The 14,697-nt window shown below is 36.0% G+C and overlaps 2 protein-coding genes across 4 annotated transcripts in view; one reads left to right on the forward strand and one right to left on the reverse strand.

The window, feature by feature from the left end:
- The first annotated feature begins 3,112 nt into the window (after positions 1 to 3,112).
- LOC110026860 (heat stress transcription factor A-2) lies at positions 3,113 to 4,409 on the forward strand. 2 transcript variants are annotated; one of them, XM_020728047.1, is made up of 3 exons: positions 3,113 to 3,458; positions 3,538 to 4,250; positions 4,384 to 4,409. In XM_020728047.1, exons 1-2 carry the CDS (start codon positions 3,168 to 3,170, stop codon positions 4,213 to 4,215), a joined length of 969 nt encoding a protein of 322 aa, XP_020583706.1. In that variant the 5' UTR covers positions 3,113 to 3,167; the 3' UTR covers positions 4,216 to 4,250; positions 4,384 to 4,409. The 2 variants fall into 2 exon arrangements, with proteins under 2 accessions (XP_020583706.1, XP_020583705.1); XM_020728046.1 differs by lacking the exon at positions 4,384 to 4,409 and having other exon boundaries at positions 3,538 to 4,325.
- A 7,094-nt stretch (positions 4,410 to 11,503) lies between these two features.
- Positions 11,504 to 14,697, reverse strand: part of LOC110026801 (BTB/POZ domain and ankyrin repeat-containing protein NPR1-like) — a 5,308-nt gene continuing 2,114 nt past the window's right edge. The window contains exons 2-4 of one of the 2 annotated variants that reach the window (XM_020727940.1): positions 13,716 to 14,457; positions 12,411 to 12,596; positions 11,504 to 11,933 (exon numbers count right to left, since the gene is read on the reverse strand). In XM_020727940.1, the coding sequence (XP_020583599.1) occupies positions 11,677 to 11,933; positions 12,411 to 12,596; positions 13,716 to 14,457 (1,185 nt within the window). In that variant the 3' untranslated portion in view covers positions 11,504 to 11,676. The other variant, XM_020727941.1, reaches the window with a different exon arrangement.

A 14,697-nucleotide genomic window follows, 5' to 3' on the forward strand; every position in this document is an offset into this window, starting at 1 on the left:
TAACATAAACCTTATATATATATATAGAGTTGATTAGTAGTATTTCGAGCCAAAACGAGTCGAATACGAATGAACAAATATTTTTTCGTGTTGTTCGTTTTCGGCTCGTTAACTTAGCGAACGAACCGAACACGAGCCTCCTAACGAGCGCTGTTCGCGAACAACGTGCTCTTTTGACAGCTCTACTGGTTATAACAAGCAATGTGAAATTGACCGCGTTCTGCAGGAAGAAAGCTTAATTGTACCTATAGAAAATATGTTATTTTAAATCATTGCAGCTCCTCCCAATTGGATGTAGCACCCTACAAGAAGACTACCACTATATATACTAATGTGGAAGTCTCACACCCAGTAAAAGCACAAAACAACAAAAGTTATGTCTGGCTAGGGAAACCAATTCAATTGAGAACTATAGCTAAGACTTTAAAAATACTTCTTCGTACCCTAATCCTAGCGTATCACACCATCTAACGTAGAGTTTGGTAGTCACATCATCTAAGTGTGTGTGGTGCAAGTGTAGGTAAAAAGGCTAGCTTATGTTTGGGGGGGGAGGGGGGGAGAAAGAGAAAAATTATTTTAAAAGGTCAAACTTTATAGAGGTGCTACGTCCTCGACCCCATCCTAAGAATCCAAGGATTTTAAGAGGTGCTACGAGATGCAAATTTTATAAAAAAACTTTAGGTTTTAAAAGGTCAAACTTATGTATGGTCTAAGCTAAGGGCGCAAAAAGTTTCAAAATAGGTATTGAAAATATGATGCATATAATTAATAAGAATATTAATTTTATATTTTAAAGCTGGTCCTAAGAAAAGAAAACCTTAAGTTGTACCGATTAGACCCTTTAGATTCTTAACACAACATATACTTGCCGACCACGATGGGATACCTATTATTGCACATCGACACATTCTCGCATGCAATACAAGTTGTCGTGTCATGACCAACAAAGATTCACTCAGCTAATGAGTTAGTTTTATCATCGTGATGATCGAAAATGCACATGCAAATGCTAAGAACACTCCATCAAAGTAGGAGAAGTCACAAGATAAAAAAAACATCAAAAGTATACTGTGGCGTATATAAATGATGAATGCGCAGACAATGTGTTTATGTGCATGCATGACACACAACCGAAGTGAAGTGGTGTTCTTCTTGCTAGGGAGAATCACACACCTAGTAGGCTTGATGTGCAAGCCATTCTCGAAGAGGACACAAGAGTGTCAGAAATGAGTGCGAGAGGAGCAGTGACTCAAGAAAATACCTGCAGCAGACCGAAGCGATGTCATATGAAGTGAAAGAGTGTACAAGGAGTAGTGGCTCGAGAAAGACATACGAGTATTAGAGGTGAGTTTGCGAGGAACAATGACTTAAGGAAGATGCATACGGTAGTCCGAAGTGGCGTCATAAGAGGTGAAAGGGCGATACAATTCTTCTTGAAGAGAACTACAAAACGATGGGCTTGGTAGCAAGTCATCCATTCACATGATGTGTGAATGTGTGTGATAAGTGTGTGAGAGCACGAACCCAAATGCATACAAGTCATGAGTATATGAAATGTAATGCAAGCGAACGCACAAGTGCACAAGTATAAATGCAAACATTAAGGATGTGGTGCACCATAACATTGGGATGTCACGAGACAGACATGAAGTAATGTGCTGAAGTGGCACATAGACCCGCGATGAGAATATGAGGGCATATACTCACAAATGCATTTTGGGGTGGAAATGTGAATGTATTCGTGCAAACAATATGAAATGAGCTTAAAATCATGCTACTCTTCTTTTTTGCGGCATGATCCATACTCAACGCACCTTTTAGGATGTTGAATATTTATTTATCTATGAACCACATTCCAAGGAATATAACGTAAGTCGGGAGAGAGAGATATGAAGAGGAGTAAACAATAATAAAATGTAAAATGTCATATTAACCACGACGATCATGTTGATCTTCTCTATTCATAAATGATCTCCCTTGTTTATAAGAGAGAAAGTGCAATATGAAGATGTTAAGTTTCTGCCTCTGTTTTAATTGAGACAGTATACGTTATTCTACATATTTTACATGTATGAGCCTATCGCTCGACTACTCCCTGACTCAGTCGGCGGAGCTTGTTTGACTTTGAGTTGGTAGGATCAGTTCGGGCGGATAGGCTTGGTTAGTGTCGTCGCTCGGTCAAACTTGGTTTAGTTCGGGTTAACATAATTGCCTCAGTCGGCTGATCCAGTCTCGTCTTCGATCCTTTATAATGGATGAGGGAGCTTTTAGAAATCTCTAGCATGATTAAAGATACTGAGGGGCCATGTCTTCACTCAGATTGGCTTCTTAGTAATGGTTGACTCGGATGTCTCGTTATCTCATTTATGATCGAACAGTTGAATCATTCGGTTGTCTTCTTATTCTATTCATAGGTCGGGCGGCTTTGTTCTTCTGGTCTTTGGCTCGAACGACTGCACTCGGTAGGATAAGTGGGTCACATGGTCTTCTATCGGTAAGTCTTCTTTCCTAATACTCTTATGGTTTCCTCAAATCACATTTTCAATGTACAAAATACTTTTATTCTTTGAATTTTCAACATAAAAAAATATTATTATTATTTTTATTTATTTAAATTTAAGAGCATACTCCCAACGCACGCGCAACAGATTAACACGACAAAATGCAATATCAAACTACTTGTATCGCTATTTGGTGCAGCGAAACCGCTGCAGTAAGCACCAACGAATAAAATATCAAGCCAAATACAGAAATATCCACTCTCACTAGAATCATCGGCAAACAAAAACTAAATGAATGCAGATCCCCTGCGCGAGCCTCCCACGGAATTGTAGAAAGATCATCCACAAATCTGCCACGTCTAACATTCATCCATTCAAGACCATTGACCCCGCAACTCCATCCATAGCCATCAACTGTCGGCCGAACTTTCCAGAAACATCCATGACGCGATTGGCACCCACAGCTCCTTATTATTTATTTGCACAGCAAAATCTGAAGAAGTTTCCAAGTAACGATTTTACGAGAATGCCCTCGTATCTTCTTCTTCCCGAGCTCTCATCCCTTCGCTTCCATAAATACTTCTTCCCGCCGCTCTCCCCCGGATCGAAAACAACTCGGCCGTTCTGTTCTGCTGCACTCTGCTGTTAATCTCCCACTTACTAACAATGGAAGGAGGAGCAGCTGACAGCTTCATCCTGGTCAAAGAGGAGGAGGACGAAGAAACAGAGGCAATGGTCCCTCAACCATTACCAGGCCTTAACGAAGCAGCGCCGCCACCATTCTTGAAGAAGACCTTCGACATGGTTGAAGACCCAAGCACTGATTCCGTGATTTCATGGAGCAGTGCTCGTAACAGCTTCGTTGTATGGGATTCCCACATGTTCGCCACCAAGGTTCTCCCTCGCTACTTCAAACACGGAAATTTCTCCAGCTTCATCCGTCAGCTCAACACTTATGTGAGTAACTTTATTGATCTTCCCAATAAGCAAGAGATTGGATTTTGAGTTTTAAATGAGCTGAATATGATGGATGCAGGGGTTCAGAAAAGTGGATCCCGATCGATGGGAATTCGCAAATGAGGAATTTTTAGGCGGGCAGAAGCATCTTCTGAAGAATATTAAAAGGCGAAGAAATATTGGTCAGAGTTCTGGAGAACTGGGTCAGCTTGGACTAGAGGCTGAGGTTGAGAGACTGGGTGCAGAGAGACAGGTTCTGATGCTTGAGATTGTAAGATTAAGGAAGCAACAGCAGAGCTCCAGCGCGCAGCTGGTTGCAATGGAGGAGAGAATGCTGGGAGCTGAGACAAAGCAGAAGCAGACAATGGCTTTCCTTGCGAAAGCACTGCGGAATCCTGACTTCATTCATAAGCTTTTGATGAGAAGCGAGCGGGGGATGGAATTGGGAAGCCCTGGGAAGAAGAGGAGGTTGCCGACACCATTGCCGGGGAGCTTGCAGGTGAGCGAAGAGCCTGATCAGTTATTTGTTGGATTGGAGAGGGAGTTGAGAAATGAGGCTGAGATTGAGGAAGTGGAGCAGATTTCGGTGGAGATGTTGGATTCGATGTGGGAGGAGCTGTTTAGTGAAAAATTGGAGGGAGCGCCGGCGCTGGAGATTGATTCGGAGGTGGAGGAGTTGGCTGTGGAGAACTGCGAATTCGCGGAGGATGTGAAGGATTTGGTGGAGCAGATGTGGTTTCTTGGATCCAATAAGTAAAAGCCATGGGGGAAGAAGGGAGGTGGAAAAAACAGGTGCGGATGGACGTGAATTTGATGGTATTTGATGATATTTTGGTGCATTATTATTATAATACTATTAAACATCATCAAATTACTTCGCATGTATGGATTTACTAATATTTGTGTGTGTCTATGTGTTTTTTAGGAAAAATTATTTCATACAGACAAGGCATGCAGAGAAGTATATGTTGCCGATCTCGACAACTGATCACAACAAACTATATTTCGGTGGGCCCTATTAAAAAAAAACAAAAAGAAAAAAATTGTGATCTACGGCCGAAATTGGATAGCAGATGCATCTCTGCATACGCTGTCCGTATGGAATAATTTCTCGTTTTTTAGGGAAATTTATATGCATAGCACCTAATGCTTATGTATTTATGTATCTCCCATCTAAATTTTGATTTTTATAATAAAAATATTTTTACCTATTTATGAAAAGATGGATTTTTATAATCCACATTTTCATATATAGGTTAAAGTGCTTAGATTGTAAAAATAAAAGTTTGAGTGTGAGATAAATAAATGCATGAAAATTGGGTGCTGCGTATGTAAATTTTCCTTTTTTATTTTATTTTATTTTAATGTAGTGGTTAATCGGGTGGGAGTTGTAATGATGATTCTGCATTTATTGTAATAATTGGTTTAGTTGATTATTAAATAATTTAACATCATTAACAGCTAATTAATTTGATGAAAAGATTTATTCAACTAAGTAAATATACATAATTCGAGACATGATTATAAGTTTTATTCTTAAACTAAAATAAGCAATGTTTCTTTAGAAAACTAAACGTCAATTAGATCAATGATGATTGCAAGGTATTTAATTAGATTGAATGATTAAGCGGTTAATTAAACCAGCTCTTAAGAAAAGATAACCATTTTTCTAAGATATTTTGTTTCATTTTTTATCAATCAAAGGTCAAGTTCTTAAAATGGCTGCAAAAGAATGCATCATACTGATAATGTGACTAAATGAACGGCTTACAAATCAATAGGTTTTGGAAGCATCTCCTTACTTACCATTATGGTTAAGCTGATCCTTTTCACTTGTACTAAATTTGAAATGATAATTTTAGTCTACGGTAATATTTCAATGGTTATGAGGGCTAAATGCCTGGAGAAAAGACACTCTTTTGTATTTGATTTATATAAGCATTGATTTTTTAAAATAATTTAAAAAGATTTATAAGATTATGGTTAACAAAAGAATGTTAAAGTAATTACGAATGGTAGAGGTGATTTATATGCGCATCGGTTTTTTTATTTACCTCTAGTTTGATTAAGTTTTGGGGCTTAATGAGATTTAAGCTTTATTACTGAGACTTAACCTGAATGTGTGTTAGCATAGTATAAGCTTTGGTATGAAGGCATGTCAACTTTTTTATTGGCCGTGAGTTGGGTGCATTATTATCTTTTATGTGAATATATGCAATCATGTGGTATAAATAACTACTTAAGAATTCTGGGATTAGGATGATATTTTAATTAGATTGCGACTTGATGACACCTATGTTAAGAAGTATGTGATTTATAGCACTCATGATTGGGTTTGATGGCTAAGTAAATGCCATCCTAATGAGGATTTATTTAAATAGCTTAATATATTAAAAAGTAATTTTGTATTCATATATCAAAAAAATGTCTAAACTGATCCTGCAGAGATCTATCAGACCATAAAAAAGAATAGGATGAAGGCAGATACCTTGCTAAAAGATCGTGAGGCACGCCAAGCTGGACAAGCCATGTCAGCTAGGCCAAAGCTGATCGAGCTGAAAAGCAGGCAAGCAATCCAATTATAAGACATTCGGCCGGAAACGAGATAAGAGAGCATCTGAACTGTTAATTGCAGGAAAAGTGACTCATGAAGTAACCTATCCCACATGAGAGTGTGGATTATGTCACTAACAAGAAGAGAAGCAGTGCAATGAAAATTACTTCACACAGGGAGAGAGATGATAATACGAAGTGCACTAGAAAATTTGTGGTCCAATAAATTCAAAATCTAAATGATCAAATGTTAGAGATTTTCATAGGCATGCTATATTAGGAGCTAGATAACGAATCAAAAATTGAGCGCAGAAGAGTCCGCCTAGTCTTGGAGATGAAGGACAAAACCCAATATCTTAACAGTGTTGGGCAGGCTCCGGTTGATTAACATCAGGTTGGGCATATTGAAACACTGTGTCGGCCAAAAAATACATTCTCCCAGCAGATTTGTGATGTTGAGCCACTAGAATGATTCAAGATCATGACACTTGAATCATATAAAAGACGGATGAATTGAACAAACCTCATTTCTTCTTTCAAATTGATTGTATGCCTTCTTAAGATCACCAGTGACTACTTTCAAATCGACAGTATGTCTTCTCAAGATCAACGATGTGTTAATTTGCCAACTCTTTTTTACCACAGTGATGGATTCAGCCTAAGGTTATTCAATGATTACCGTTAGAAGTTATCACGTCATTAACAAGTTTCAAGTAAATATTTGTTGTGCATTTCACAAGTGCTTAAAAACCCTAGAGAGCTCGTAGAATTTCCTAAAGCTTTGCTGGGGATAGAGTGAAATTTTGTTCTTTTTCATCGCACATTGTAAGAAGGAAATTTTATATGTTTTGGATTTAGAATCCACGGTCGCTCATATGACCCTCACATAAGGATTGAAGGAAGAACTCTTTTGATACGCGTTGGGATTACAACGATCAAAGACACCAATTGAGTTGTTGGTGCTAACCAACAATCAGATATTGACAAAATAGTACAACTCCCCCAACTTCATTTAGAATATAGGAAAACACAAATCATCTACTAAAAAAAACCTCTCATTAAAAAGGGTGGAAGGCGAGACACAACCCTCAATCTCCTACTCAAGCTCGCTTCAAAGATCTGCAATGACACTAGGAAAATTGAGTGACCGACATAGCCCATTTAAAAGAACACTGAGTCTTATACACTGGTCAACGACCAACTCGATATATATAGCGATCGCCACCTACTAAAAACATACCAAAGCAGACTCCTTTGGGAGCCTCAATAGTCGAGACAGTGGAGGTCATCTAAAACAAGCAAGGCTTCAAGAAGGCACCACTGATGAAAGTTGGAGTTTATCTTCGGGACCCAAGGAAGTATTATGTGCTCCATCGTAATCATGATCACAACACGAAAAAGTGTTGACACCACTAGGGTCTAATTGAAGATTTAATCAAGCATGGGAATCTTATATTTTCTGCTTGTATTGTATTTTTCTTTTAGTATGTCTTCATCTTCTACTTTGTTATATTCATTTTCCTTTTCTGTTGTTTTTAGCATATGTAATGCCAGAAATAGTTTTAAGAGAAGGGATATTTACAAAAATTGTGCCCTAAAGTAAGATTAGATATCTACATTTTAGAATTTTATTTAAAGAAACTGTAGATTTAATCAGAATCTAGTGTGATTTAATAAGAGGAGGAAAAATAAGTTTTGGTGACATAAATGTTCAATAAAGTTTTGAAACAATTAGTGACTCCTTAATGACGAAACTCTGACTATAATTAATTTCTTTTCTATTTGATGATTCTTCAATATTTAGATTAAAATTAGCTAAAAATAAAATTAACTTGTCAAATATATATACAATTAAATAATTGATCAATTCAGATAATTTATTTTTTAGTATCCATTAAATTATAATATTTTGAATTTAGTTTAGAGGTAATTGAGAATTTAACTTAGAAATGAAATGATATTCAAGATAAAAAAAAGAAAAAAAAACTAGATATCTAGTAATCCTCTTTAAAAATAAGAAAAGAAAAACAAAAAGAGAATTAAAAGAGAAATAATGAATAAAAAGCTTAAGAATAAAAAATTAAATGATAAAAAAAATTTAACTTCTAATTCGAAGTATTATATTCAAAAGGACAATGATAGAATTAACATTGTTCAGTAGATTAGTTAATTTTAACTTCATACATATTTGAGAAATAGTTTTACTTTAGTCAGCCAAACATAAGTGAGTTAGGGGTAATTATATACAAAAAGTTTTAATATAAGTTATGTCCAATTATTAAAGCTTTCTAAGAAAATTTAATCATAAGAGAAGATTTGTTCATGCTGAATTTTATACTTGCCTCATTACTATATAATACTACAATCCTAAATTATAATCTACCATAATTTTTTTTTTAAATTTTAACTTTTAGATATTGAATTATTTGAGGGCAAGTAATATTTATGTTTGGGGGAAATTAACATGTAATGAAAATGTGATTATAGATTTTATGTTAATTTTATACTTTTGGAAGGAATTTGTGATGTATTTTGTTGGATTTTGGGAAAAAGGTTTATCAGAGCTGAAGAACAAAAGAAACAATCTAAGTAGAGGAGTAGTGCCTACGTGTCGAAGCAGGTGCCTAGGTGCTCAAATAGCTCGAATTTTGTTACAAATACAAAAAATACGAAAAGTAGGAACAACGACAACAACACCTAGGTAACACAACCTATATGCCTAGGCACTAGATATGGACACTTAGGTGCCTAATACCTTAGAATTGTGACCTAGGTAGTTGAAAAGTAGGAGCTAAGAATACAGTGCTTAGGCATCGGTGACCAGCACCTATACGCTAGTTTACGTGTTTTGATGGTTTGAATAGTTCACAAGCATCGATTCACAATCCAAGTCATAAATTCCTATTTGGCCGGATAAAATGAAGTCTTTCAATATTCTATGTGGACAAGATTGAGGAGAAATTGTCAGAGCAAGAATATCCAAGTGCAAGCGAGTGAAGAGATGAGTGATTGTGAGGTTTTCTTAGTGTGTAAGTGTGTTTGTATTTCAACAACTTCAATTGGAGAAGGAAGAAAGACTAGTTGCAATTTTCTTGGACTACGTCATATGGTTTTGTTTTTTTCAACTACTTATTTATAATATTTCTTCTTAATGAAATGAAAATGTTGTTGTTCTCAAGCTTGTTTAAAGAGTAGAATTTATATTCTTCTTCGAATTGGTGATGCAGGAATGTGAAGTTTGGATTTCCTTCTCTAATTTTATTGGGTTTTGTATAAGGCAGTGTTTTAACCTTCTATTCTTCTTTTACAATCAATTTAGCCAGCTGGATGGTTAAAACATATTGTGAAATTTGAGTTTTAGAAAAATGACATTAACATAGGAAAATAGAAATATTGCTTCTAAGTTAGTGCATTCCTTCAGAGAAAAACAAATTCTTGGGTTGATCACGTGATTTAAGAAATTAAACATGTATGATTGCTAAACTTTCTTAGGCGTCAGGGAGTGGATAAGTTGGAGAACTGTTCTTGATTTTCACCTACTATTTGAATCACTAAATCAAACTTATATTCCTACATTACCATTTCACGGGAGCATTTTACTAGCATAACAAAATTTTGTTAGCAATAACAGGTGCATTAGGCCACATTGCTCGATCACACCAACAGCCACCAATTGAATGCTTGTAGTGATTTGTTGGTCGCTAATGGAGACTGGCAGGGAAATCTTTCGGACCATCACGAAAGACCCTACCTGACTCAATGATGGGATCTTCCTCTTCTTTACCACAAACTTCTTCCTCTGCTCGCCCTCAGGGTGTGATTTGCCCTTCTCCTCATCAAACAACCTGCAAAACAAGACCTTGTTCAGAACATTGGCTTGGGATCTAGGCAGTTTATCTATTTCAAGCATTCGAGTTGTGCAATCTAAAAAGCAGGGGAACAGAGGAAACCTATAATAGGAAATGCGAAGCGAGTAAATTTAGAAAGACGTCACAACCTATTATAAGAACTCAAGGGCACGAAAGTCAAAAAATTACCAATCATTGAAGTCTTTTAAAGAAAGCTAATAATCTATCATACTTTTTCTATTATACTTTAATTCTGTCATTCTTATCGCAACACACCGCCTCTAATGCATGAGAGATTTGAGGAACTAATTGTGTATAACAGAAAGGTATTTGGCCGAATCAAATAAGCCCAAGCCGGGCAAATCAATCCCATTCAAGTGAGACAGGAATGCTTGGAGTAAGAATGCTTGAGTGGCGAGAATCGAACGTAAGACCATCAACCAACCAGCTAAAGGCCGACCCATTCGATGACTGATCGACCAGGGGCCCAACTGACTTGAACAGTGACTACTCAAAGGACAGTAGACACATAAATGATTTGCCAAGAACGCAACAAGAGGTCATTGTCTAAGACCGATCGGTGAAGGTTGGTTAACAACCAAAAAAGTTAAGGGCATCTATTCAAAGATGTTTTTTCTCTTCTTCATACATTTTATTATTTAGGTGTGATTCACGAACAAATTTGGGTTCAACACTCTATTTTTAGCATGCTCATCACAATGATGACAACTTCTTCCTATCAACCTAGGATTGTTGGAACCCAATTTGGTAGCTAGTTTAGTCAAACTAATCGATTGTATCGTCTCCTAGTTTGATGTGAATTTAGCCTAATCAATTTTGTGCATAAATTAATCATAAGACAACATTCTACAATAATTGAAATATGGTGTTAATGAAAAAAAGAAACATGCTTGTAATGAGTTTTATTATTTTAGTTTAGGGGCACTTATGTACGTGCCACACAATTCTTATTTCTAACATCTAAACTTTAATTTTTACATTCATACCACCAAAAATTTTCACATCACATCAAAAATATAATTATTTTAAATTTTGAAAGTGAAATATAAATTTTCATGCATAGACAAAGCGACCTGTATGTAAAAGTTGAATTTCAATCGTCAGACATGTAAATGCATGAGAATTGAGTGGTACGTATGTAAATCTTCCAGATGCTGGGTATTTTTTTTAATTATGTACATCCATGAAGATCCCATAAACTTTCAGTGCCAACTTATCATTGGAGACATTCTCCACTCACATAAGGAAATATGGGCTACTCCTTCAGTTAATGTACTAAGACCTCCTAAAGTCCTTGCTATCAAAATTTATTTTGAAGATTTACATGCATGCCACTCATTTATTACGTATGTGCATAAGAAACACCTAAACCACAATTTTACGTACATGCCACGTTCCTTATGCATGGAATGGTATACTTCACTTCTACAATTTAAAATGATAATATTTTTGATAAAATATAAAATGCAAATAAAGATAAAAACATCATTACCACGACTAACAAATCTTTTGCATCCAAACAAAACTTCAGAATTTATATTGCACACCGTAATCAATACCATTAAACAACTCAAAATTTGCATCCTGCTAATGATAAAACCATAAATTATAGCACTAAATGCATTTACGTATTAGATGTATAAATAAGAAAAGCATATATACATCAATGGCTTAAGCATGTATTTACATTGCCAAAAATTTAAGAAAGCTATATCGATGCTGAAATAAATAGCAGGAAAACCCATTACAATAACAAGGGTGGAAGTACAATGAAAACTAAAATAACACAATAGGTTTTAGTCCGAAGCTCTGCTCCTTTTCCGAACAACTCCTACAGAAGTAGAGGAAGAAGAAGGCGATGATAATGTAGACTTATCATATTTCTCCTTGTCCTCACTAAAAGCTCTGTCGATATCATCTTGTAGTTCGAGGTACCTCTTCATTTGCTCGACCGAAGCATTGTATCCAACCGAAGATAAGTCAAACAGATCATCATCCATAATTTTATCCAGATACTCGGAGCAACGGGGGAAGAATCGCTTGCCGAGTTCAACTGTAATGGAAGTTACTGAGCTCGTCAGAGAGAGACTTGGTGATTTTTTTTGGGCATATTTGGTTTGGATTTTACTTTAAATGAGTTCCAACGTTTATTTGATAAAGAGTTTAGGAATGTGAGCACCTATTTATGAAACTAGTTTTCAAAAAGATGAGAAATTAGTTTATATTATGATGGATTGTGAATCACTTCCATCGTTTCTTTCCAAAATAGTTGTAGTAATAGAGAATTAATATAGAATTACTGAGAAGATGATTTATTAAAAATAAAAGTGATTCATAAAAAAAATAGGTATTACTGAAAATTTATGTTGAAAAAAATGGCACGTTTAGGGAATTTTAGGAATTAATGTTGTAGTTTGCATTGTGGCAAAATTCCCACCCATATTTCAGACCAGATGAAAGATAAGATTTGTATAAGATGGACAAACAAAGACGACAGTTGGAGTTAACAAAATAATAATTTCAGGAATACCTGTTTTAGAAAGAGCTTTTATCCGGGCTAGATGCTCTTCCTTAATCTTGAAAGGTTCTTTATTTAAGTCGACTGTGGACACCTGGTTTGCAGCAGTGCCCAGTGTAAATTCCAAGGTACCATCAACTTGAGCAATATCCATGGCGGCTTTTGCCTCCATTGGAAACAACATCTTTGCAAGAGCAACTGCATCGTGATTATACCCAATAAAATAAGTTTTTTTTTAAGAAAATGCATACCAAATAATCATATAAGTACTTCCATTTTTATGAAATGCGGTTCATGGAAGAGCATGTCATGGAAGGGAGAAAATATTATGTCTGGACACCGCTGCCGGTCGGTGGTTGGCCGTCTTGATGTGTAGATGCCTGGACAGAATATTTTTTCCATGAAAGGATTCATGACCCCACTTAGTGGGATAAAGGCTAAATGTTATTGTTGTTGTTGCAGTTCATGTAAGATAAAAAGATGAAACTATGAACCAGGGAACAATGCCTTTGCTGACTATCAAGTTCTGAATAAAATTTAGACACCTATCATGGAATCATTTAATAAGTAAAAGGCCGGCTCAAAAAGACAATATAAAGAAAAGAAGAAGAAAATGATGCGATATATAACTTGGTAGCAAATACTACTCTAATCAATGGCTGCTACACAGCGAAGATAACAACAGCCGATAATGAAGGCTGCAAGTTTTTATATTTTGTGGGGAACTGAAGTTGATGGAACAGAGTCATTGAGGAGTTACCATTGCTAATTTTTTTTTTTTTTTGAATTCTACTAGAAGTGAATTCTACTAGAAGACGAGAAGAACATGTTTTTATGATCTTGTAAAAAATCCTAGGTAAAAAATACAACTAGCAGAACACAAAGGGCTCTATATTATATTACATTTTATTTCTAATACCGGGTGTCATGCATTGCTTGTAAAATTATGTCAACAGTTTAGAAAACAGAGGAAGCTACAACCATTTCCTAACTAGTTTCTCAGATCATTAAAAGTAATAGAAGTTCCTCATGCAGCTTATTACATGTTTTCAGCTTGTTATAGCATATAGAGCTTTATCTCAGTTTTCAACTAGATAAATAAAGTCTTTCTCTTTGCTAAATGTTACGTACACATTAAAACACAAAGCAAATAGAAGCATTTCTTTATCTCAGTTGAAAACAATAAAATAGCTTTATGCCAAATAGCTATATAGAGGAAAAGAAGACACTACTCATAAATTCAGAAATGAATGGACCAAAGTGCACACCAATACCACCCAAGAGATAAAGGAATAAAAAAGAGTGAACAATTACTACCTCTGTTCTCCAAGTACAACAATATCCCATGCTGGTCATTCCCAGCCATTGCTAAAGAAAAAGCTTGTCCAACGGGCGGAATTCTTCTTTCTGCATGCTCCAATATCCCAATACATAAGCGCCCCTCCTCCAGAGAAGCCCTGCCATCTGCTGTGGTCCTATAATAGTCAACATACGTTGTAACTCTCTTGGCAATTTGGACAGCTTTTCTACCATCCAATGTAAGGTCTGATGGCCGTGCTCCTTTTGTAAGGAGAGACATTAATATCTTAGGCTCTTTACGCGCAGCAGCAACATGCAGCAAAGAATAACCCCTAGGATTCATATGGTTAACATCTGCATGACCATAATCTAAAAGATCCATTGTGATTTTTGTGTCGCAGTAAGCCACAGCGTAATGGAGAGCACAAGCATCATCTAGGGAAGTGTGTCCCTCTTTCAGCAGCAATTTCACTAACTCAATGTCATCCGAGTCTAAAGCTCTGTAAATTCTTCTCACATGCTTATCTGGTAAAGCAGGGCCTTTTTGAAGGCCAAGACTCGAACGTGTCTCCATGACTTGCTTGACTATATCCAGGGGTAGTGTCCTTTCTAGAGTTACAACATCCATGTCCGATTTGACAACAATGTCTACACAATTAATAAGCAATCTTTCACATGCAGTTCCGCACGACTTTGCAACACAAAGGATTATTGGCATTTCATCTATGGCTATCTTGTCGAGTATATCAAGAAGATGCCTCTGTACAACACACAAATACGTGAGAGGAAAGAGGATAAAGATATATCAACCAGGAATAGACAACCATGTACGCCGACTTAGTTTGCAAGATAGTATAAGAAATCTATCTTCTCAAAAAATTAAAAGAGTGCTTGTAAAAGCGCCGAATGTTAAATTCAAGAAACTTAGCAAACTTTCTATATATATCCATATATATATGTAATGTATGTATGTATATATATATATATATATATATATATA

This window comes from Phalaenopsis equestris, unplaced genomic scaffold (assembly GCF_001263595.1).
Source record: "Phalaenopsis equestris unplaced genomic scaffold, ASM126359v1 Scaffold000402, whole genome shotgun sequence".
Taxonomy (NCBI): Eukaryota; Viridiplantae; Streptophyta; class Magnoliopsida; order Asparagales; family Orchidaceae; genus Phalaenopsis; species Phalaenopsis equestris.

What these genes read in the sequence shown, in the direction of transcription:
- LOC110026860 (XM_020728047.1), top strand. Translation starts at nt 3,168, where the DNA reads ATGGAAGGAGGAGCAGCTGACAGCTTCATCCTGGTCAAAGAGGAGGAG. An exon ending in TCCGTCAGCTCAACACTTAT is followed by an intron (nt 3,459 to 3,537) that starts GTGAGTAACTTT and finishes TGATGGATGCAG; the next exon opens with GGGTTCAGAAAAGTGGATCC.